The 26545-nt window shown below is 43.3% G+C and overlaps 1 protein-coding gene and 1 non-coding gene across 2 annotated transcripts in view; both read left to right on the top strand.

Annotated features, from left to right (window-relative positions):
- LOXHD1 (lipoxygenase homology PLAT domains 1) overlaps positions 1–26545 on the top strand; it is a 148919-nt gene that overhangs the window by 1934 nt on the left and 120440 nt on the right. Inside the window, exons 2-4 of the mRNA XM_035100922.2 lie at positions 5843–5957; positions 13111–13191; positions 15376–15560. Coding sequence (XP_034956813.2) covers positions 5843–5957; positions 13111–13191; positions 15376–15560 — 381 coding nt within the window. The remainder of the gene's footprint in view (positions 1–5842; positions 5958–13110; positions 13192–15375; positions 15561–26545) is intronic.
- On the top strand, positions 18874–18946 carry TRNAN-GUU (transfer RNA asparagine (anticodon GUU)). The gene has a single exon. It is a non-coding gene; the product is annotated as a tRNA-Asn (tRNA).

The raw sequence follows: 26545 nt of genomic DNA on the forward strand, positions 1-26545 counted from the left end.
AAAAATCACGAGGCACATCACCATTAAAAAAGTTAAAAAATTTAACTCTGTGCCGCCCTATATTATAATTATGACTGTAAGAAACACTTGCCAAATATTGCTTTCCGGCAGGTTAGTGATTAGTATTGGCAGCCGCCAGGCTCGTTTGCACTGAGCTTTGGGAAAGAGGAGGAGAAATATTGCTTTCCGGTGGGTCAGTCTTGTTTTTTGGCGGCCGCCAGGCACGTGACAATGCAAATCACCCTTCTCGTCGCCGCACGTCGCGGCACACCAGCCAGCGTCTCGCGGCACACTAGAAACGCTGCTCTACTACCCTGTTGTGAAAGCAAGCTTGAAATCGTAAATGTGTTGTAAGCTTTGAGCTATTTGCGTCGGTTCCATTTGAGGCCATCTTTATCTTCCTTCGGAATCATAGAATTGTAGAGTTGGAAGGGTTCAGGAAAATCATCTAGTCCAACCCCCTGCAATGCAGGACTATTGCAGCTGCCCCATCCATAGCTGCCAAGTTTTCCCTTCTCTCGCGAGGAAGCCTATTCAGCATAAGGGAAAATCCCTTAAAAAAAGGGATAACTTGGCAGCTATGGCCCCATCCAATTCTGGGCACCACAATTTAAGAAGGATATTGACAAGCTGGAGCGTGTGCAGAGGAGGGCAAGCAAGATGATCGAAGGGTCCGGAAACCAAACCTTATGTGGAACGGTTGAGGAAGTTGGGTATGTTTAGCCTGAAAAGAGGAGACTGAGGGGAGAGGAGATATGATAGCCATCTTCAAATATCTCAAGGGCTGTCTCATGGAAGATGGAGCAAGCCTGTTTTCCTCTGCTCTGGAGGGTAGGACTTGAACCAGTGGCTTCAAGCTACAAGAAAGGAGATTTCAACTCAACATCAGGAATAACTTTCTGACAGCAAGAGCTGTTCTACAGTGGAACGGTATCCTTCGAGAGGTTGTGGACTCTCCTTCTTTAGAGGTTTTTAAAGTAGAGGCTGGATGGCCATCTGTCATGGATGCCTTAGCTGAAATCCATGCGTTGCAGGGGGGCTGGACTAGATGACCCTTGGGGGTCCCCTTCCAGCTCTACGATTCTATGTGATTCTTAGCTCTGAGAAGTGGAAGGATCCACCTTGCCTGCAGGAAGCATCAGGCCCTTGATATCTCTGTACAAGTAGCTCTAGGAAGTCAGAGGCTTCTGGCAACCTGAAATATCCAAACAGCCTCGGCGAGGAGCATTGCTCTTTCACGGGCTCATCACGGGGAATGAATACTTGTAAGATGATATGTATTTAAAAACAGGCTGCATTCAATAATGAGGGAAATGAAGAGGACCAATTTACTAATTAATTTACACCTTGTCTTTCAGATCTCTTGGGGTAGGTCTGAAAAGGCAAGTGTGACTTTCTAGTGTTACTTTCCGTTCTGCTTCTCAAAACCTGGGTGGGTGGGTGGGTGATCTGATTTTATATTTAACAGATCAGTAGATCACTGGGCATTTGACTGCTGAAGATCTTCTATGTACATTGTAAAAATAAACCTGAAAAATACTTCAGCATCAATGAAAAACAGGGATGGGGAATTTATTGGACAGCTCTAACAATCAGTAAATCCTTCCTGATGTTCAGTCAGAATCTCCTTTCTCGTGACTTGAAGCCATTGGTTCAGGTCCTACCCTCCAGAGCAGGAGAAAACAAGCTTGTGACAGCCCTTGAGATATTTGAAGGTGGCTATCATATCTCCTCTCAGTGTTCTCTTTTCCAGGCCAAACATACCCAGTTCCCTCAACTGTTCCTCATAAGGCTTGGTTTCCAGAACTGTTGATCAGATACCCCCAACCCTCAACATTTTCACTTTGCCTAACTCAGGCATCCCCAAACTTCCACCCTCCAGATGTTTTGGACTACATTTCCCATCTTCCCTGACCCCTGGTCCTGTTAGCTAGGGATCATGGGAGTTGTAGGCCAAAACATCTGGAGGACCGCAGTTTGGGGGTGCCTGGCCTAACTTCTCCAGAAAAGTATTGTGTACAACAATACATGCACTGAGGTAATGTGTGTATAGAAATGCATGCATTAATGGGAAAATGATACATACAAAAATGAATTATTCTAGGGAAACTTGTTTTGTATAAATAAGAATTGTGTAGAAAAACGTATATCAGGGATCAGCAGAGGGCCGGTCCACTGTCCCTCAGACCTTGTGGGGGGCCAGACTATATTTTTTTTTTTTTTTTGATTGTAAAAAGCATCTTTATTAGGTTTCATAAAACATAACAATTTAAAATCGTAAAGCCATAATATTGAATATGAATCATATAATACTATAATACACATATAATACTATATACACATATTCCTAATCAAAAGAAAAAAAAAGAATAAACAGAAAAAAGAAAAAAGGAAAGATAAAAGAATTACCTTCCGAGTCATTTCCCACCGCTTACCTTCTGAATATATTTTAAAATTGCGTTACTTTCATTTGTTATAACTGTCTCAATTTTGATTTATTTTATTTTATCATATTATTGTTTTCCAAATTCTAATTTTCCTCATGACAATCTAATTTAAACAGATCATCAACTCTGTTTTAACACCAATTCTTTTAAAATATTCCTCTACCACTCCCCATTCCAATTTAGATTTCTGTTTAGAGGTATTTCGAATTGCTGCTGTCATTCTCTCTAGGTTCATGAATTCAATTAGCTTTAATTGCCATTCTTGGATTGTGGGTAGATCTTCTTTCCTCCATTTTCGAGCAATCACTAATCTTGCTGCCACACTCGCATATAAGAATATATTTCTCTTATTCTCAGGAATATTATCTGGGATAATGCTCAATAATAAATACTCTGGTTTTTTTCTAAAAGTCAACCTCAACATTTTTTTCATTTCTTCATAGATTTCGTCCCACCATTTACGCATTTTTCCACAGGCCCACCAACAATGGAAAAAATTTCCTCCTTTTCCACCACATTTCCAGCAATTATCTAAATCATTCCTATAAATTTTGGCTAATTTACTGGGGGTCAAATGCCATCTATAGACGAGTTTTAATATATTTTCTTTTATATTCGTACTAGCTGTGAATCGCATTGAAACTTTCCATGACCTTGTGGGGGGCCAGACTATATTTTGAAAAAAGAAAGAAAGAACAAATTCCTATGCCCCACAAACAACCCAGAGATGCATTTTAAATAAAAGGACACATTCTACTCATGTAAAAACACGCTGATTCCTGGACCATCCACGGGCCGGATTTAGAAGGCAATTGGGCCGGATCCAGCCCCCGGGCTTTAGTTTGCCTACCCATGATGTATATCATAGCAGAAGTTCACATTAAAATGCTGATGAATTTTCAGGAAGACTATAAAACTCTCTCTCTCTCTCTCTCTCTCTCTCTCTCTCTCTCTCTCTCTCTCTCTCTCTCTCTCTCCTCTCTCTCTTATGAGCAAATGCAGAGAACTGCATGTAAGACTGGGGAAAAAGAGAAACCAACACTGACAGATTCACCCCTCTGTAACTGAACCTGTGCTCATTCTTCTATGGTTGTACCTCTACAAAGTTTGCAAAGGGTGGAGAAATACATCACTTTCTATCAAATCAGCACGATTAGCATTGCTTGCTAATCACAATGGATACCTGTGGTGTGGATTTGGCACCTCTCTGGTAAATGTGCTTCCCTGCCCAGCACAAACTGAAATTAGATCACAAAATCTGCCAGTTTCTGAACCAATATCTGCCAGCGCTTTGAAGAAACCAATATGTGTTTTCCTGGCTTCCGAAAGGTAGACCGATGTTTTGCTCCCAGCTAAGATTCCGAATGACTCAAGGCACTCATCATGCAATGAGTCAGAAATAATAACATTTGACTTTGCAGTGGCTCACCAAGAATAATAAAGCCCTTGGAATTCCTGCATGTGCCTGCTCAAAGTTGCAGTGCTTGGAATTGCAAATATAGGAAACAGCAACCTTTGCCAACCTGATGTCTTACCAAGGTTTTCAACTGCAATTCCCATCAGCCTCAGCTGGAATAGGTGTTTTGCTTGGGGCTGACGGGAGTTATAGTTTGAAATTTCTGGAGGGTGCCAGGATATGCTATATAAGGGTTGCCAGCCACTCATAATTTACATGGACTTGTCAACTATTTCAGGAGCCCTGTCTAAAATAAGTAGAAAACTTACTCTTAGGGCTGCAGCATTTAACTGATTTGTTTTATTAATCAATTTCTTTTTAAGTAAACTTCAAAGATGACCCAATTAATTGGTCAGCAGCTAAAAATAAAAGGCATTATTTTTAACAACAACAACAACAACAACAACTTATGGCTGGGTTTCCCCAGTTCCTCTGGGCGACTTTTAAAAACACAAGAAAAAAAATCTAACATTAAAAACTTCCCTAAACATAGCTGCCTTCAGATGTCTTCTTTATTTCCTTGACATCTGATGGGAGGGCGTTTCACAGAGCGGGTGCCACTACCAAGAAGGCCCTCTGCCTGGTTCCCTGTAACCTCACTTCTCGCAGTGAGGGATCCGCCAGAAGGCCCTTGGAGTTAGACCTCAGTGTCCGGGCTGAAAGATGGGTGTGGAGATGCTCCTTCAGGTATAATGGGCCGAGGCCATGTTACAGGTGTTACAAATATCAGCCAATGGAAAGATGCATCTCAAAAGAGGTGTTCTCAAATTATAACCCAGAAGGTTATAATTTGCACAGCCACAAACCATGGTTTACATTGGCTTCCAGTCTTCCAACCAACCCTGAAACATGTCTTGTCACTGCACACATCACACCAAATTAGAATCAAGCCTCTTTAACTGTATCATGTTTGCATCAAACAAAAGGGTGTCATTTGTCAGAACTTAAGGCCATAGGAGGCCTTAATTTCGGGACTTTGAGGCTCTGACCCAAGGAATCAGACCATGCACTGTTCAGGAGTCAGGGCCAGCCAGAAAGCACAAGCGAGAGAAATGGCTGCTTTGTGAGAATGATATTTTAAGGGATGCCAATAAAGCTGCACATGTTAAATAGTTGCATCCCAGAATGCCTTGCAAGACTGCAGAGGATTCTGGCATACAGCACTTGGATTGCATGTGGCTCTTGGCTTAATTCTCTTGTAATGGAGAAAGGGTAGACACTGCAGGGATGGGGCAGGAATTCGATTCTTTTTTTCAGTTTAGTGAAAAATTAGCCCATTAATACTCCTCAAACCTAAACGTGAACCAAGCACAAGTATCCTTTGAAAGTTGCAGTTCTCTGAATTTTGCAGTGCAGTTCTCCAAGCAAATAATGTGTTCAAAAATGCTTATATTGGGGGGAATGTGTGCTTAAAAATTCATTATGAGTGAAAATAACATACCAAAATTCATTTTGATTGCTTGCAAAAATGTGTTTGCAAAATGGTATATGTTAGAAGAAATGTACACTAAAATGCTGATTATTATTATTATTTCATAACTTTACCTGCCATTCTTCACCTGAAGATCACAGGGTGGTTTGCTGTTTGAAATCACAATAATACATACTATGATGAATTTTCATGATGACTTGTTTTTAAAAATTGTAAGCTGCTGCAGGAATATGGAGAATTTGAGGTTGGAAAAATGAGAAACTGAGGCACAATGAAATTGACAGAGTTGTTCACCTCTGCTTCCCGTCCTAATCTTCCTCTTTTTATACTTTCAGAAGTGAGGCATTGAAAAGATCTTTGCTCTGGATCCTGACCTTACTCTAAAACGAATCTTGTTTCAAATCTTGACAGTGGGTTCCATTTTGACCTGTTGCTCCACTTCACCCCGGAGAGGAAGACACATTCTTCCTGCTGGTTTCATGTGTTTCCTCCCATTTGTCCCCACAGTCTACGAAGTGGTGACGGTGACAGGAGACGTCCGAGGAGCGGGGACCGATGCCAATGTCTTTGTTACCCTCTTTGGAGAATTTGGCATCACTCCGAAAGCCCATCTGACCAGCAAGTGAGTCTCGCTAGGTATCTGTGAACTCAGCAGCTTTCTCTGCAGTAAGCTAATACGAGAGATTTTGGTTTGCAATGTATCTTGATTCACACTGATGGATGCAGCACATTCTAAACGCATGCGAAGCCTGTGAGAAAATTTGAGCGACACCTGCATGTATAACCAGAACCCTCACAGACCCAGACATGTGTTAACCCTTTTGTTACCGCTCTGTTTTGAAATGCCCATTCAGAAGCCTTTTTTCGTTTACCCCCTCATCCCAAAACGTAAAAGCTCATCTAATGCATATCCCGACCATTCTGTAGCTTTGCAGAAAGTGTACTATAGTTAACTGAGCCACTTAAAAGCGCATTGAAGTACAGCGTGTGGTTATTGTCAATAGGCGAGACTGTGCTTTTGCATAACTGTTTTGAGGCGGGAAAGATATTGGAATGGGAACAGACAGGCTCGGTGCAAAGAGGCGAGTCTGACATGTGTAGACCTTGTTGCATAGTGACAGGCGAGCTGTGTGAATGGTAAAATGCTTATATGTCCTGCTTTTCATGAAATATAAGTACAGATTCAATAGACCCACATCCAAGCAGGTTTAGGGGGCTGTGTAAATCAAAAATTAGGGTGGCTGAGCCCCTATGGTTCTGAATCAGAAGATGTCACAATCATAGCATTAATGAAAAAGAGGGATGGGTAATGTATAGAATCATAGAATAGTAGAGCTGGAAGGGACCCTGAGGGTCATCTAGTCCAACCCCCTGCAATGCAGGAATCTCAGCTAAAGTATCCATGACAGATGACCATCCAACCTCTGCATAAAAACCTCCAAGGAAAGAGAGTCCACCACCTTCTGAGGGAGTCTGTTCCTAGGGTTGCCAGCCTCAATAGAGGACAGGACTTCTGTGCCTTTAATTGCCCTGCTCTCTTTGGAGTCTTTGAAACCTTAAAGAGAAACCAACAGACCATTTGTTTAATTTCCAAGCAAAGGGTCTGCTGGTTTCTCTTTAAGGTTTCCAGACTCAAAAGAGAGCAGGGTGATTAAAGGCACAGAAGTCCTGACCTCTATTGAGGCTGGCAACCCTATCTGTTCCACTGTTGAACAGCTCTTACCATCAGAAAGTTCTTCCTGGTGTTGAGTCGGAATCTCCTTTCTGGTAGGGTTGCCATATTTTGAAAAGTAAAAACCAGGACCCCCCAAAAGTTGTTAAGCTTTTAAGGAAACCCCCCAAATTGTCCAGGACAAAATGCTGCCTTCCAGAGATTCCCCCTGGACATCACTTTGGCCTTTGAAATCCCTGTAATGTCCCAGAAAATCCAGAAGTATGGCAGCCCTATTTCTTGTAACTTGAATCCATTGTAACTTGAATCCTGCGACAAGGAAGATGGCTGGTACAACATCCAGAGAGAGCCAGTGTTGTGTAGTGGTTAAGAGCGGTAGACTCGTAATCTGGTGAACCGGGTTTGCGTCTCCGCTCCTCCACATGCAGCTGCTGGGTGACCTTGGGCTAGTCACACTTCTCTGAAGTCTCTCAGCCCCACTCACCTCACAGAGTGTTTGTTGTGGGGGAGGAAGGGAAAGGAGAATGTAAGCCGCTTTGAGACTCCTTCGGGTAGTGATAAAGCGGGATATCAAATCCAAACTCTTCTTCTCTTCTACAAAGCGGTTTGTTTTCTTAATGGTCCCACAGTCTTACCGGAGAACGGTCAACAGTACAATCCTACTCGTGTGTCGGAAGTCACACGGAGTCTAATGAGGCTTAGCCCCAGGTAAGTGGGTAAAGGATTGGCTAAAAGGACAACCCTAACCTCACTTCCTGGGAGTAAACCCCCTTGAATCCACTAGGACTTACTCATGAGTAGCCATGGCAAGGATTGCACTGTTAGGCTCCCATACTTGTGTTGCTCCAGGTTCTCTGCTATGCTCGGTTGCTTTCCTTTGGGTGTCAATGTATCACCGAAAATGTTAATTCCATACCATAATGCCACATTTTCTCCATGTCTACAGCACTGACAAGAGGTACCTGAAACTCTTTTAAGTTCCCCCCTCAAAAGATCTTCTTTCTCCAGTGAAGCAACTCAAACACGAAAACCTTATAAAGACAGATAATATGGGAATGGTAAAGGAAATGCATGAAATTTCAGGCCTCTTTGCCATATTTGAGAGAATTAACTTGGAGGTGGTGGAGATGATTTCAGAATACTCAAACGCATTCAGTGCACCAATTTGGCTCCTAGTACACTGTAGATGTTTTAGACCACCATTTCCATCAGCCCCAGCTGGTGGTGGGATAGAAATTGAGTTTTGTGTGCATTTCAGTGAGAAACCACCCAATTCACACTCTTCAAATGAATGTGTGAGGTGAAACATGGCTATCCTTTGAATTTTGCATTTCTGTGAATGTTACGTAAGGGTTCTTCAACCAAACGTTGTGTACAAAAGTGCACCTATTAGTGAAAACAACATACAGAATTTATTAATTCAGGGGGAATTGTTTGCAAAAAAATGTGCATATTATTCAAAACAAGAATGGGTTGATTAGGAGAAATTTGCTGATGAATTTTCGTGAGGGTTTTTCTTCTTAAAAATAATAAATTGCTGCAGAGATGTGGAGAACTGAAGATGGGGAAAATGAGAAATTGAGACCATATTTGCACCAGACATTTAAAGCAATGTGTTATTATCTTAAACAATCATGGATTCCCTCAGAGATTTGCAGTTTGTTAAGGATGACGAGAGTTGTTAGGAGACCCCTATTCCTCCCCACAGAGCTACAATTGCCAGAGTTCTCTGGAAAGAGGGACTCACTGCTAAACTGCTCTGTAAACTATAACTCTGTGAGAGGAATAGGGGTTCCCCTAAGAACACTCATCAGCCTTAACAAACTACAATTCCCACGATGCTTTGCTGTGTGTGTGGGGGTGGGGGTGGAGCCATGATTCTTAAAGTGGTATAATACTGCTTTAAATGCCTACTGCAGACGGGGCCTGAGATAAAATGACAGATTCATCCACAAACATTGCAGCTGCACAACAGCGCCCATAACAACATGTTTCTTATTTTCATTTACGTATTTATTTTTCATCATTTACATACTGCTTGACTGTAATAAAAAAACCTCTAAGAGCTTTACACAAACAAACAAACAAAACACTAGAACAGGCATCCCCAAACTGCGGCCCTCCAGATGTTTTGGCCTACAACTCCCATGATCCCTTGCTAACAGGACCAGTGGTCAGGGATGATGGGAATTGTAGTCCAAAACATCTGGAGGGCCGAAGTTTGGGGATGCCTGCACTAGAATTATCAGTGAAAGATATGCCAGCATTCCACATAGGCTTGTCAAAGCAGAAAAAAAGAAAAAGGTTTTAAGCAATCACTGAAAGAACTTTTTGTGTTCTTTGCCATACTGAAAAAGTACTTTCTCATGCATCTCCTGGTCATCCCAGTCAGTCAGTTTCATTGATGACCCCAGAATGAGCCGTTAAGCATTCATTGCTAGGAATCTTCTTCAGCATTAAAATTAACTCTCTCCTGACTTAAACCTGCAACTGCACTCCACCTTACCTTGCCAAATGTCACAAAAATAGCTTGCAATTCTTCCGAAACAGCTTCCCATTTGACCTTTTAAAGTTCTTATTCAATGAATACCCTGCTTGATGTATTTATGCACCGTTTGATTGTAAAAAGAAAAAGAAAAACACCCTCAAAGCAGTTTACAAAAAGACCAACCATAAAACCAGCAAACAATTACATTAAAGCATACAAGCAGTTAAAATACCAGAACAGTTTAAAATTGACACCAGCATTTCTAAACATCAGGGGTAGGCTTGTCTAACCAGGAATGTTTTTTAGCAGGCACTGAAAAGAGCAAGGTGCTTGCTTGGTCTCAATAGGCAGGGAGTTCCGAAGTGTAGGTGCTGTCACACGAAATGATTGAGTTCTTAACAAATGTGGAAGGGGTATTATGTGTCACCTGCAGCAATGCCAATTCCACACTCGAGTAGGCAAATATGTGGCAAGGCGATCTCGTAGGTAAACTGGTCCCAAGTTATTAATAGCTGGGACGCGGGTGGCCCTGTGGGTTAAAACCACAGAGCCTAGGGCTTGCCGATCAGAAGGTCGGCGGTTTGAATCCCCGCGACGGGGTGAGCTCCCGTTGCTTGGACCCAGCTCCTGCCCACCTAGCAATTCGAAAGCACGTCAAAGTGCAAGTAGATAAATAGGTACCACTACAGTGGGAAGGTAAACTGCGTTTCCATGCGCTGCTCTGGTTCGCCAGAAGCAGCTTAGTCATGCTGGCCACATGACCTGGAAGCTGTACACCGGCTCCCTCGGCCAATAACGTGAGATGAGTGCCGCAACCCCAGAGTCGGGTCATGACTGGACCTAATGGTCAGGGGTCCTGTTACCTTTTATACTAATAGCAACACCTTGAAATTAACCTGGGAGCAAATCAGCAACCGGTGTCGATCTCTGAGCACATGCTGACAAGGCGTCACCCCTGTCTGAAATCTTGCTGCAGGGTAATTGCTTTTCAGGGCTTCCCAATTCCCATTCTTCTCTTCCCCATGGTCTCCTCAGAAACAAAACAGAACAGAACAAACTTAACAGGCAAAACCAGAAGGAATTTATTCCTGCCTGTTAGCTCCAGCTAACATTTGACAGTAATAACCGATTCAACGGCAAGGGTGGCAAGAGAGCATGACGTCTACCCCACCCCACCCCCGCTCCAAATTTGTCACGCTGTTCACGGAATATGGCAAAAGGATGGAATCTCATGCATCTCTGCGGCGGGCTGTTTTCGGAGCGTTGACGGATGATACGCCTTGCGGAATGCATGACATTTTAGACCCCCTGTTTCGCTCCACGGCGCCGATTGCACAAAATGCCATGCATTTCCTCAAAGGTGGCACCTTTTTGGTCACCACAAGGCTTTCTGCTTCTTTCCCTTTCACCACTGCGTGCTGCCACATCGGTGCATGGCAACGTCACCTCTGCATTTCGGCGACGCACCCCAGAGAATGGTCACCACAAGGCATGCTGCAATCACGTGAAACATCTTTGCAATAGGTTCCCCGTTCCCCACATAAACATACAGGAATTTGCATGTCTCTGTGTGTCATCAAGATAAGAAACATCCATTCCAGAGGTCCCCCAAAGTAGATTTCACTTCCTGCTTATGTTGCATCTACGGTATATTGTTTTAGGCTGGGGTGGGGGCAAGTCAGTCTGAACAACATCTGTGGGTGCTGTCCAGGCCTGCTATCCAGTGAAGTTTAGAATTTATTGATCCAAGGAGCCCACTGGGCCTCTTGGGTTTGTTGATCAGAAGGTTGGCGGTTCAAATCCCTGTGACAGGGTGAGCTCCCGTTGCTCGGTCCCAGCTCCTGTCAACCTAGCAATTTGAAAACATACCAGTGCGACTAGATAAATAGGTACCACTGTGGCGGGAAGATAAATGGCGCTCTGGTTTCCGTCACAGTGTTCTGTTCTGCAGAACCAGTTTAGTCATGCCAGCCACATGACCCAGAAAGCTGTCTGTGGACAAACGCCGGCTCCCTCAGCCTGAAAGCGAGACGAGCACCGAAACCCCATAGATGCCTTTGACTGGACTTAACTATCCAGGGGTCCTTTACCTTTACCTTTTACATAGTTCTCTTCCTCCTCTCCACTTTATCTTCCCAACAGCCCTATGAGGTGGGTTTGGTGCGCTGGTGATCTCCACTAGGGTTGCGGCAGGGCAAAGCGTCTTCACCCTGGCATGTCCTTCACCGGGAATGTGGCTGGGTGAAGTGTCTTCATAAAGGTCTTACCTTTACTAAGGCATGGCGGCTGGCAGTGGCTAGGGGATGGTGGGCTGAGACAGCCTGGCTGGGTTGGGGGGGTGGCATACGTGTGACATCACACATGTGCGACACCCCCCTCTATGTTGGGCACAACTCAGTGCCTCTGCCTAAGGCTGCAATCCTGTGTACAATTAAAGGTATCCCTGAATGTTAGGTCCAGTCGCAGATGACTCTGGGGTTGCACGCTCATCTCACTCTATAGGCCGAGGGAGCCAGCGTTTGTCTGCAGACAGCTTCCGGGTCATGTGGCCAGCATGACTAAGCTGCTTCTGGCGAACCAGAGCAGCGCACGGAAACGCCGTTTACCTTCCTGCTGGAGCGGTACCTATTTATCTACTTGCACTTTGAGGTGCTTTCAAACTGCTAGGTTGGCAGGAGCTGGGACCAAACAACGGGAGCTCACCCCGTCGCGGGGATTCAAACTGCCGACCTTCTGATCGGCAAGCCCTAGGCTCTGTGGTTTAGACCACAGCGCCACCCGCATCCCACTGTGTACCATTATCTGGGAGAAAAAACAATAGAACTTACTTCTGAGTAGACATGCATAGGGTTGCAATGGAAGAGACTGAGCAGATGTTCAGGATGTTCCCTGGTTCAAATCTCACCTGTGACACGAACTCTCCAAAGTAAGAGTTTTGTCCTACATCTTAGATTTCCATGCATACCAACGAAAAGGTAATAGCAGCACCCCTTCTTCACGAAGCAAGCTGATCCTAGTTTCTGCATATTGTGGAACTTGGGAGAACATGGATCATTGTTTCCGTCCTAGTACCAACTTTCCCTTCCTCTTCTCTTTCTTAAATTCCCTGCCTTCACTATTCCTTGCTTTTCTCCCTAGTAAGACCAGCTACCCTGGCTTGTAGCCAGCACTCTTCGGTTGTTAGTACTCCTCTTCTCTTGACTGCGTCCCCCAATGCTGTCTTTCATGTTTAAGAAACCAAAACAATGGCAGAAGCACAAGACACGCACAGCGTGACCCTCAGTCCGAGGTGTCTGTCCCAGCCAAAGTGACCCCTCCCTTTCCTCAAGGGAGACAGACTGTGAGAATTCCGTGCTGCCTCTTTCATTCTCTCAGCCTTGGAATGTTCATGGACATTCTGATGCCTCCCACCAACTCAGCCAATAGGAGCCAGAGGCTTCATGGCCACCGCTGTGCATTACAATAGATAACGGGAGCCCCCCCAAACTTAGGTTCAAATTATCAGGTGATGCGTCAGCTGAGTGGTGCAAATGCATGTGCAGACCATCTGTAACGATCACTGTTAACTCCTTCTTTTCAATAATTGTTCTTTCTGGGGGCATGTGTATATTTCAGGAGCAGCTCTGCCTTTGAGAGGAGCAAAACGGATGTGTTTCGAGTGAGAACCAACAACGTTGGGACAATTAAGAAAATAAGGTAGGGTAACAGAACCTACCACAATACGGAAGACCCAGAATATTGGGTTCCCCTGAACTACATAGTCTTATCCAGGGGTCAGCAAACTTTTTCAGCAGGGGGCCGGTCCACTGTCCCTCAGACCTTGTTGGGGGCCAGACTAGATTTTTTTTTTTGGGGGGGGAGAACAAATTCTTATGCCCCACAAATAACCCAGAGATGCATTTTAAATAAAAGGACACATTCTACTCATGTAAAAACACGCTGATTCCGAGACCATCCACTGGCTGGATTTAACGGCCTGAAGGAGCGTCTTCACCCCCATCGTTCAGCCCGGACACTGAGGTCCAGCGCCGAGGGCCTTCTGGCGATTCCCTCGCTACGAGAAGCCAAGTTACAGGGAACCAGGCAGAGGGCCTTCTCGGTAGTGGCACCCACCCTGTGGAATGCCCTCCCACCAGAGGTCAAAGAGAACAACAATTACCAGACCTTTAGAAGGCATCTCAAGGCAGCCCTGTTTAGGGAAGCTTTTAATGTTTGATGGATTTGTGTTGGAAGCCGCCCAGAGTGGCTGGGGGAACCTGGCCAGATGGGCAGGGTATAAATAATAAATTATTATTATTATTATTATTATTATTATTATTATTATTATTTAGAAGGCAATTGGGTCGCATCTGGCCCCCGGGCCTTAGTTTGCCTACCCATGGTCTTATCAGACAAATTCATGGGCTTTTAGCAATAAGGTGCATATCAAGTGCCTGAATTATAGGCAGCCAAGATGGCTTTTTAGCAGGGCCAGATTTAGGTTTGAGGAGGCCCTCAGCTACTGAAGGTAATGGCCTTCATATGTCCAGCTGCCCTTTGTCAACAACAAATTGTCACTTTTTTGTGTTGAATATATGCTATATGGTAATTTATGGACCTAGTGGCCATTTGCCACTGTTGCTGTATGTAGGTTTTATTTCATTTTTTAAAATCTTATATTTTGGAAATGTACATCCAGTTTTCCCCCTTTAATGGTTTTGGGGCCCCCAAGAGAGTGGGGCCCTAAGCTATACCTTGTTTAGCTTATACATAAATCTGGCATGGCTTGCTAGATAGAATGATTGCTCTCCTCTCCCCATGCCCTACTTCTTCCAAACCCCTCCAATCCATTTTTGGGGGGGGGGCACCCATGGGAGAAGAAGGGGTGAAAGCTACAGTGCACAAGCAGACGTCCTTGCACAGGGCCCCAGCCATAATCCCCACTTAGCCCCAAATTCTTGACGTGAAATTCCTGCATTCTGTGTTGTCCCCAGGGATAAGCCATCTGAGCACGTTAAAGGCATCACTTGGAATATAGAAATTTAGGAAGCGGCCTTAAACAAAGTCACACCATTGGTCCATCTAGCTCAGTATTGTTTTCTCCGATCGGCAGCAGCAGATCTCCAGAGTTGCAGACAGGGATCTCTCCTGGATCTAGAGATGCTGAGGATTGAATTTGGGACCTTCCATCCACAGCAGGGGCTCTAATACTCAGCTACTGCCTTTCCCCTATAATGGCACCAAAATATCATATATGTGAGCAAATAGCCCATCATTTGGCGATTCTGCAATGTGAGAATATCCACCTGCCCTTGGAGGGTGTATGACTGGATGAAACCCTTTTAAGGAGCTTAAAAGTTGTGTTTAAATCAAGAGATTAGGAAACTAGTTAAATCAGGCCATTGTTATAAAGAAGAACCCTAGTCTGTCAATGGAGCTGAACTTGATTCATGTTACAACATTACAATGTTACAATATTAATATTGTAATATATATATATATATATATATATATATATATATATATATATATATATATATATAATATAATATAACTGCAATATTTGGCAATCATTGTTAATGATTTTTATGCAATTTTACATACATCTTTTCACAAAATCTTTTTGCTTAGGTGAGTTTAAAATTACTGGAATTACACAGAAACATGAAAAACCCAATTATTTTTTAATGTCGTTATTTACCAAGCAAAACTAAATTATATCCATTTAACCAAAATATCTTTTGAAATTCCCAAGTCATGTAACAATTCTTTTAGCGCCCCTCATTTTGGGAATCTGAAAGTTGAATATTTCAGCATGCCCTACTGTTACATTAAACGCGAAGGTGCAGCAACCCCCCTCCCCAAAAAAAACCCAGAGTCTTTTTCTGATCTGTGCAACAGAATTGAACACGACAACACAGGGATGAATGCCAGCTGGTTTCTGGATCGTGTGATAGTGACGGACATGAACAGGCCCCACCTCCGCTTCTACTTCCCGTGCAACAACTGGCTGAGCAAGGATGAGGGTGACGGACTCTATGTCAGAGATCTTATTGGCAGCCTTAACCCCATGGATGTTCCCAAAGGTATGTCATTCCACAAAGTGCTGAACTTACGACTGTGCAGAACAGCGTCAAAATGGGGCAGTTGATGCTGCTGCTGGTTATAAAGTGAAAGAATATGGTAATGAATTAAGTCTTGGGGCAATAATGCCGCCAGGAAATTTAACAGAAGGCAAGGGAGAGCGGGTATGGTTGGTCTTCTGCCGTGGGGTCGCTCTCCTCCTCAAATTTATATCCCACCCTTCCTCCAAAGGATTTCAGGGCAGCAAACATGCCTATACTAAGACCATACAGGTGAAACTTGGAAAATTAGAATATGATCGAAAAGTCATTTATTTCAGTAATGCAACTTAAAAGGTGAAACCAATATATGAGATAGATGCATGACATGCAAAGCAAGCTATGTCAAGCCGTTATTTGTTGTAATTGTAATTATTTTTCGTTAGGCGGGTCAATTATAAATGGAATGTAATTAATGAAATGTAATAGCGATGTTTATTTTTTGTATTATTGTAACTATTTGTTTTATTACTGTGGAATTTCCAAAGAAAGCATTTGTAAAAATTAAAAGAAAAAGAAGAAAATAATAAGTTGCATTACTGAAAAAAATGCACTTTTTGACGATATGCTAATTTCCCAAGTTTCACCTGTACAATTAAAACTTCTAAAACAAGTTAAAAACAACTATCTAAAAACAGTTAAAAATACCTAAAAGCAACTGTACTCAAATTAATAATTTCTGAGTTACCAGGGACAGGACCTTCAGCCTAGGTCAGCAGGACTGTATTGCATTTTTCTCCTAAATGTTAACAGTGAGGGAGACTGGTGCAACTCATTAGGGAAGGCATTCCACAAGCAGGGAGCCACCACCAAGAAGCCCCTGCCATGGGTTAACGCCAACCAGGCATGCATCCAGTGGCAGCACTATCACAGGGGCCTCCCTTGCTGGTCGTAGGTTCTGAGATGGTTAGAATCATAGAATCATAGAGTTGGAAGAGACCACAAGGGCCATCCAGTCCAACCCCCTGCCAAGCAGGAAACACCATCAAAGCATTATTGACATATGCCTGTCAAGCCTCTGCTTAAAGACCTCCAAAGAAGGAGACTCCACCACACTCCTTGGTAGCAAATTCCACTGCCGAACAGCTCTTACTGTCAGGAAGTTCTTCCTAATGTTTAGGTGGAATCTTCTTTCTTGAAGTTTAAATCCATTGCTCCGTGTCCGCTTCTCTGGAGCAGCAGAAAACAATCTTTCTCCCTCCTCCATATGACATCCTTTCATATATTTGAACATGGCTATCATATCACCCCTTAACCTTCTCTTCTCCAGGCTAAACATACCCAGCTCCCTAAGCCGTTCCTCATAAGGCATCGTTTCCAGGCCTTTGACCATTTTGGTTGCCCTCCTCTGGACACGTTCCAGCTTGTCAGTATCCTTCTTGAACTGTGGTGCCCAGAACTGGACACAGTACTCCAAGTGAGGTCTGACCAGAGCGGAATACAGTGGTACTGTTACTTCCCTAGATCTAGATGCTATACTCCTATTGATGCAGCCCAGAATTGCATTGGCTTTTTTAGCTGCTGCATCACACTGTTGACTCATGTCAAGTTTGTGGTCTACCAAGACTCCTAGATCCTTTTCACATGTACTGCTCTCAAGCCAGGTGTCACCCATCCTGTATTTGTGCCTTTCATTTTTTTTTGCCCAAGTGTAGTTCTTTTACATTTCTCCTTGTTAAAATTCATCTTGTTTGGTTTGGCCCAGTTGTCTAATCTGTTAAGGTCATTTTGAAGTGTGATCCTGTCCTCTGGGGTATTAGCCACCGCTCCCAATTTGGTGTCGTCTGCAAACTTGCTCAGGATGCCCTCAAGCCCATCATCCAAGTCATTGATGAAGATGTTGAATAAGACTGGGCCCAAGACAGAACCCTGTGGGAAGGCGCTCTGTTAGGAGCAAATGTGTGCCCAATCTCGCTTCTTCGGGAACTGTTCTTTTCTGTGGTTTCCTCCAAGGATATATGTATTGCAAACACTTGCATCACTTCCAAACCAGTGAAATGCTCCTGGCTTCCCTCAAAGAATCCTGGAAACTTTAGCTTTGCTGTGGAGGGTGCCGCGGATATTGTTTTGGGAATGCTCGCCTGCACTTTACAGAAGTGCAGCTCCCAGGGAAAGGGAATGAGCAATAATCCAGTGTGAGTGTGAAGTTCGCCGCCATGTCGATCCATCATTTTACTTGCCGCAAACCAGGCAGGTGGCTCACAAGCAACACCAGCTATCTATTGGGAGCATGTTACATAGGTATATGTAACACGAGCAGGGAGTCCACCTCCCCCTGGTGTCAAAGACTTGTGAAAATGGAGCCCGCAACACTCAGGTCAATCATAGTTCATCTCTGTTGGCTAAAAGGTCAGTTCAACGGAGATGAACTTGGAGTACCTCTTCCCAGTTCAGAAAGAGATCAGACTCTTCCTGGAAGGGAACAAAACTCTGATGGGTGGGCAGCTGTTATATTACAAGGGCTGATTGGGATGAAGAAACACCCCGACCAAGCAATAAATAATAATAATAATAATAATAATAATAATAATAATAATAATAATAAATTTTTATTTATATCGCCCTCCCCAGCCAGAACAGGGCTCAGGGCGGCTAACATCAAAATACAGTCGGCAACTCAGTACACTCCAATTAAATAAAACCAAACAAATCTAGCCAAACATCAAGTACCTATCTGGCAAAGGTCCTATCCCCCCCCAAAGTCATCTCAGCTAATGGGGGCTTTCTTCCCAACAGTTGTTTTCCATTTTTGGGCTAACAAAACACTAGCCGCAGTAGTGGCATACATAAATAACCTTTCCCGACACCTGGGAATTTCTGTCTGAGTTATCCCCAACAAAAAGGACTCTGGTTGTTTTTTGGGGGGAAAGTACTTTAAAACATTTTTTTCAGTTCATTATGAATTATTTCCCAATATTCTTTTACCCTTTTACAGGTCCACCACATATGATGGAATGTACCCTCAGTCTCATTACATCTCCAACACTTATCTGATTCAGTCTTATACATCTTAGCAAGAAAGCAGTCTTTATCTTTTTGACAAGTGGGAATGTGTTGCAGGGGTGCTATTGTTCACCACCAGCACCCATTTCCTGCCCCCTGGTTTTCTTTTCCAACAGGGATTCAACATTGAGCATGCTCAGTCTGTCGCCATCGGGCTGGTATAAAGTGGGACTTTTTTTGGTCCCTCTTCTGATGTGGAGGGGGTCATACTTACGTATATACTCCCTCTTGCTTCTTAGTAGCCCCAGATTTTTGGCACTCATTACTTTGATCTGCTGGGATAGCTCAGCTGGTAAAGCATGAGACTGTTAATCCCATGGTTATGGGTTCGAGTCCCATGTTGGGCAAAAAATCCCTGCATTGCAGGAGGTTGAACTAGATGACCCTTGAAGTCCTTCCCAACTTTACAATTCATATATATATATATATATATATATATATATAACAATTTATTGATTTCTGAAAAATAACAACAAAAAACAGTAAAAAGGAAAATATCATAAACAGATTAAACCATTTTTTTGGTCAACTTCCCTCCACTCCCCTCTTAGTTGCAATTAATAATATACTTGTTTATGTGTTTATGCACATCCATAAAACCTTATATACTTAACAATCCAATTTTAAAACCTTCTTCATCTTATCACAAGTGGCTTTTAGAAGTTATACTACAGTGGAACCTCGGTTTATGAACACCCGGTTTATGAATTTTCGGTTTACGAATGCCGCAGACCAACCGGAACGGATTAATTCACTTTCCATTACTTTCAATGGGAAAGTTTGCTTCAGTTTATGAACGCTTCAGTTTATGAACAGACTTCCGGAACCAATTACACCCATGTTTCGGGTTAAGTACGCTTCAGGTTGAGTACTCCATGGACCCGTTTGGAACGGATTAATCCACTTTCCATTACTTTCAATGGGAAAGTTTGCTTCAGTTTATGAACGCTTCAGTTTAAGTACTCTGCGGACCATCTGGAACGGATTAATTCACTTTCCATTACTTTCAATGGGAAAGTTCGCTTCAGTTTATGAATGCTTCAGTTTATGAACAGAATTCCGGAACCAATTGTGTTCATAAACCGAGGTACCATTGAAATGTAAAAGTCTGTACACAAAGCTTGAAAAATACACTTTGAGCAATTATCCTTTTTTGTAACAATATGTCCTGCATAGTTCAGTAATTTATTTTGCCAATCTTCTTTATTTTCTTCTTCATCTTCTTTGGCCGAGGCTTCTTCCTCCTTCCATAGGGGCTGGCTGGTCTTGGCCTGGCATCCAGTCTCGCGTATCGGAGCAGAATCTTTCGTTCAAACAATCCATCATGTCCTGTACATCTCAATATAATAACATCATTTTTTAAAAAACAACAATCATTTCCTACATTTTCTTTGAATCTTTATATGTCTTTTCCCAGGCCTTTTTGACAATTTTACATCGCCACCACACAGCGGAGCTTCTTAAACCTTTTGCCCCCCCCCTTTTTGTTTCTGCTCTAACACAGTCAAAGCCTCCCACCAACTTTACTATTCTGATTCTATGCAGGGCACATCTAATTCCAGGCCTAATTCCACTCTGCCGCCTGGTGTCTCACAAACAACTATGCAGAGGGTTGCGTCGGGAAACTGGGCAACAGTGCACAATTTATGACCCAGCATAAGCAAGGATTATACAGTGGGTTGGCTGGAGTTTGCGAAGGATCTGCCTCTATGAGCTCTGGCTGTCATTTGGTTGAGTTCACATTTGCTGATTCCATCCGTCTAATCCACGCAAGGCATCTAGCAGCTGGGCTGATTTGCACCGAGCGGCTCTTGCCAAACCGACAAGCTGGAGTTGGAGAACCGCATGGCTTTGAACATGCCCAGTGGCACAGTTGGCGAGCCATGGGGGCAGCAAACTGGATGCCTTGCCTGGTTTGAAGGCAAAAGGGCTTCCAATTTTCTAAAGCCCTATTTTTAGAGAGCTGCATCTTTAGCAAATACCTTCAGCAAATGAGAGCTCAAATGTGCAGAAAGGCTTTGGTCATTACTTAAAGCTGCCATCCTTATCAAAGTTTGTAAAATGATGTATGGGGAAAGTGGATAGAGAGAGTCGAAACTCGTGGCTCTACCAATCAAGCTGAATGTTGGAAGATTCAGGACAGATCAAAGAAAGCACTTCATCACTCAGCGTGTCGTTAAACTGTGGAACCCACTGCCACATGAGGCAGTGATGGCCACCAAGTTGGACGGCTTTAAAAGAGGATAAAAAGGTAAAGGTACCCCTGACCCTTAGGTTCAGTCGTGGACGACTCTGGGGTTGCGGTGCTCATTTCGCTCTACAGGCCGAGGGAGCTGGCGTTTGTCCACAGATAGCTTCCGGGTCATGTGGCCAGCATGACTAAGCTGCTTCTGGCGAACCAGAGCAGCGCACAGAAACGGTGTTTACCTTCCCACCAGAGCGGTACCTATTTATCTGCTTGCACTTCATGCTTTCGAACCGCTAGGTTGGCAGGAGCTGGGACAGAGCAATGGAAGTTCACCCCATCTCGGGGATTCGAACTGCCAACCTTCTGATCGGCAAGCCCTAGGCTCTGTGGTTTAGACCACAGCGCCACCCCAGATAAATGTTGAAGATGTGCATTAAATAAGGCAGATTTCATACATATCTCTCGGAACTGGTATCAAATAGAAACATTCTGGAAATTGGTTCAGGTTAATAATATCTCTGGCATGTTAGGATAATATATACCCTTGGAAGCTAAAAATATCTCTGCTTGGTTTTCTCAAAGATGTTGTTTCGGAAAATAACCCAGAAATAGCTTTCAACTTTATAACAGCTGCTAAGATTATAGTAACTAAAAGGGGGGGATGAAAACTCCTAATATCTGAATGGAATGAGAAAATTTGGAGCATAGTAACGAGGATTAAGCTAACCTATTATAAAACAATACATATAAACTAGCCTAACAGGTATATAGAAAAATGGGTGGTTTTTTTCAATGTTTTGAACAAGTTCAACAATAACGTTCAACCTTATGCTGCTTTCAAGCTATTGTAACAGTATCTCTTTATGCTGTTTGGTTGATTTATAAAATAAAATGTACTGTATATATTAATAAGGAAAGGAAGCGAAAGGAAAGTCCGATGCTGTAAAGAAAAATATTGCATAGGAACCTGGAATGTAAGAACCATGAATGGAGGTAAGCTGGATGTGGTCAAAAATGAGATGACAAGAATAAATATTGACATCCTGGGCATCAGTGAACTAAAATGGAAGGGAATGGGCGATTTCAGTTCGGGTGACTATCATATCTACTACTGTGGGCAAGAATCCTGTAGTAGAAATGGAGTGGCCCTCATAGTCAACAAAAGAGTGGCAAAAGCTGTAATGGGATGCAGTCTCAAAAATGACAGAATGATCTCGATACGAATCCAAGGCAGACCTTTTAACATCACAGTAATCCAAGTTTATGCACCAACTACCGGAGCTGAAGAAAGTGAAATTGACCAATTCTATGAAGACCTACAACACCTTCTAGAAATGACACCAAAGAAGGATGTTCTTCTCATTACAGGGGATTGGAATGCTAAAGTAGGGAATCAAGAGATAAAAGGAACAACTGGCAAGTTTGGCCTTGGAGTTCAAAATGAAGCAGGGCAAAGGCTAATAGAGTTCTGTCAAGAGAACAAGCTGGTCATCACAAACACTCTCTTCCAACAACACAAGAGACGACTCTACACATGGATATCACCAAATGGGCAGCATCGAAATCAGATTGATTATATTCTCTGCAGCCAAAGATGGAGAAGCTCTATACAATCAGCAAAAACAAGACCTGGAGCTGACTGTAACTCAGATCATCAGCTTCTTATAGCAAAATTCCAGCTTAAACTGAAGAAAGTAGGAAAAACCACTGGGCCAGTAAGATACAATCTGAATCAAATCCCTTATGAATACACAGTGGAAGTGAGGAACAGGTTTAAGGATTTAGATTTGGTGGACAGAGTGCCTGAAGAACTATGGATGGAGGCTCGTAACATTATACAGGAGGCAGCAACGAAAACCATCAAAAGGAAAAGGAAATGCAAGAAAGCAAAATGGCTGTCCAACGAGGCCTTACAAATAGCGGAGGAGAGGAGGCAAGCAAAATGCAAGGGAGATAGGGAAAGATACAGGAAACTGAATGCAGATTTCCAAAAAACAGCAAGGAGAGACAAGAGGGTCTTCTTAAATGAGCAATGCAAAGAAATAGAGGAAAACAATAGAATGGGGAACACCAGAGATCTGTTCAAGAACATTGGAGATATGAAAGGAACATTTCGTACAAAGATTACCATAATCAAGGACAAAAGTGGTAAGGACCTAACAGAAGCAGAAGACATCAAGAAGAGGTGGCAAGAATACACAGAGAAATTAAACCAGAAAGACATGGAGGTTTCATACACCCCAGGTAGTGTGGTTGCTGACCTTGAGCCAGACATCTTGGAGAGTGAAGTCAAATGGGCCTTAGAAAGCACTGCTAATAACAAGGCCAGTGGAAGTGATGATATTCCAGCTGAACTATTTAAAATTTTAAAAGATGATGCTGTTAAGGTGCTACACCCAATATGCCAGCAAGTTTGGAAAACTCAGCAATGGCCAGAGGATTGGAGAAGATCAGTCTACATCCCAATTCCAAAGAAGGGCAGTGCCAAAGAATGCTCCAACTACCGCACAATTGCGCTCATTTCACACGCTAGCAAGGTTATGCTTAAAATTCTACAAGGCAGGCTTAGGCAGTATGTGGACCGAGAACTCCCAGAAGTGCAAGCTGGATTTCGAAAGGGCAGAGGAACCAGAGACCAAATAGCAAACATGCGCTGGATTATGGAGAAAGCTAGAGAGTTCCAGAAAAACGTCTACTTCTGCTTCATTGACTATGCAAAAGCCTTTGACTGTGTCGACCACAGCAAACTATGGCAGGTTCTTAAAGAAATGGGAGTGCCTGATCACCTCATCTGTCTCCTGAGAAATCTCTATGTGGGACAAGAAGCTACAGTTAGAACTGGATATGGAACAACTGAGTGGTTCAAAATTGGGAAAGGAGTACGACAAGGTTGTATATTGTCTCCCTGCTTATTTAACTTATATGCAGAATTCATCATGCGAAAGGCTGGACTAGATGAATCCCAAGCCGGAATTAAGATTGCCGGAAGAAATATCAACAACCTCAGATATGCAGATGACACAACCTTGATGGCAGAAAGCGAGGAGGAATTAAAGAACCTTTTAATGAGGGTGAAAGAGGAGAGCGCAAAATATGGTCTGAAGCTCAACATCAAAAAAACCAAGCTCATGGCCACTGGTTCCATCACCTCCTGGCAAATAGAAGGGGAAGAAATGGAGGCAGTGAGAGATTTCACCTTCTTGGGCTCCTTGATCACTGCAGATGGTGACAGCAGTCACGAAATTAAAAGACGCCTGCTTCTTGGGAGAAAAGCAATGACAAACCTAGACAGCATCTTAAAAAGCAGAGACATCACCTTGCCGACAAAGGTCCGTATAGTTAAAGCTATGGTTTTCCCAGTAGTGATGTATGGAAGTGAGAGCTGGACCATAAAGAAGGCTGATCGCCGAAGAATTGATGCTTTTGAATTATGGTGCTGGAGGAGACTCTTGAGAGTCCCATGGACTGCAAGAAGATCAAACCTATCCATTCTTAAAGAAATCAGCCCTGAGTGCTCCCTGGAAGGACAGATCGTGAAGCTGAGGCTCCAATACTTTGGCCACCCACCTCATGAGAAGAGAAGAATCCTTGGAAAAGACCCTGATGTTGGGAAAGATTGAGGGCACTAGGAGAAGGGGACGTCAGAGGACAAGATGGTTGGACAGTGTTCTCGAAGCTACGAACATGAGTTTGACCAAACTGCGGGAGGCAGTGCAAGACAGGAGTGCCTGGCGTGCTGTGGTCCATGGGGTCACGAAGAGTCGGACACGACTAAACGACTAAACAACAATATATTTAAAAAGAGGGTTGGATGAATTCATGGAGGATAAGGCTGTCAATGGCTACCAGCCACGATGGCTTTGCCCTGTCTCCACAGTCGGAGGCAGGAATGCTTCTGAATATGAGTTGCTGGAAACTGCAGGACAGTAATTCAGCACTGGACTGTGGGCCTAAATTCAATCTACCAGGCCCCTTTATATGGCCATTTCTAGGAAACTCCGCCCTCTCACCAATCGCGTGACATAATTTGATGTCACCTGTCAATAATTTTGATTGGCTGTCCACTTCCCACACTATCCATGGCCCTCGGGGTGAGACACCATTTTACATATTTATGTGAATTTTACTTATTTGCAGTTGCCCCTAAGGCTAAGGAGGAATTGAAAGCAAACTACTTAAATGTGCAGAAAATGAGTAAAAATATATAATTTCTTTGTTGTGCTGAGCTGAGCTTTTTTTGTGTGCTTAGCTGCTTTACTTTCCCTTCAGTGGCCTTTAGCTCCACCCATTTTTGCTGTTGGCTCCACCCATCACCAGAATGCGGGCCCCTGGAAATTTCTCCAGATTTGAATCTGGCCTTTGGGCTGAAAGCGGTTCCACACACCTGCGGCAATTGCTCTCTCCCTTCCTTCCATTTCTGTTTGCAAGAATCCGAAAAACAAATCTGTGGCATGCTGAAGGGACAAAGATATTTTGCAGATCCCTAGACATGTATTTGGACGTGATTCCTGGCGAATCAGTCTTCTCCATCTGTTTGCATTTCGACCCTTTTCTGCTGCTGCTGCTGCTTCTTGCTGGTTGCCAAGATGTCGGGGTGCGTGTGAAACCAGGAACCGGTCCAAGCTTAATTAGCCTCTCCTTCCTGCCAGATTTAGTCAATGATGCCACTAAACAGGTCTTCCGAGGGAAGCAGAGAAACTCACACAGCCCTTCCAGGCACAAGAATTACTTGCCTCGCTCTTCCACTGTTACTTCTTACAGACATATAGTTTCATTCCCTCCCAGCTGGCTTCATGCCTGGCGCTGCTGGAGAAATTTAAAGGGATCCCTAGACCGGAAGCATCCCTCCCAGGAACCCCAAAGAGAAAGATGTAGGCTCCAGGTGAAATATTGAAATAAAAATACACATAGGGGCAGACTCAACAATAATGAGGAGGCTGTGAAGAACCACATCCGAAGCAACGTGGTTTTTTTTATACACTTCCAGATTACATACGTGATTTCTATTCACCAATCAAGGGATTGCAGCAATCTTAACATTTGCAACCCAATAGCATCACCCTGAACCAATCAAATTTGTTTGACTCTTTAGACCAGCCCTCATCATCATATCATGTGATTGCATATAATCATTCCTCGATTTCTTTCTTTATTAAGACTTTGATGAAATTTTCCTGTTCATTTCCTAGCCAATGTGTTTCCAACCAGCAGAGGGAGCAGACACACTGTGCTATGGGAATTGTCCAAAAAGGGGTGGTTAGAACTAGTCAATGCACCTCTGCTTTCACCCATGGTCTCCTCTCACAACTTGCTTGTAGCCATCTACAAGAGGAAGACCATTTTTTTTAGAGGTGAAGCTGAGCATCTATATCTCCTCCCGTTCCTGCGAAGCCATTGCTACAGGATGATTAGAACCTTACAATGGATTCTAGAGATTCATGCAAAGTTGGGCTGTTCCAGCTCTGGCCCGGAGTCTAGAGAATGCACAAATGATGACTATCTTTGCATTGAGTAATGGATCTATTGTTCACGAGTAAGCCACTAACATATGAATGAGGTTTTTTTGTGTTGCCTCGGGCTTCTTTGTCATCATCTTTATTAATAGCCAACTCTCCAATTTTTTTTTAAAAGTTTTTTTTAAAATTAAATTTCTGTTTTACATTTTGGAATATTCACTTAAACAACCTTAAAATATAAATCACTTCCCTTCCTCTCTTTCCATGGCTCTTTTTGCACAACATAAATCCCTGCATATTTT

The sequence above is a fragment of the Zootoca vivipara genome, chromosome 11 (genome assembly GCF_963506605.1).
Source record: "Zootoca vivipara chromosome 11, rZooViv1.1, whole genome shotgun sequence".
Classification (NCBI taxonomy): Eukaryota; Metazoa; Chordata; class Lepidosauria; order Squamata; family Lacertidae; genus Zootoca; species Zootoca vivipara.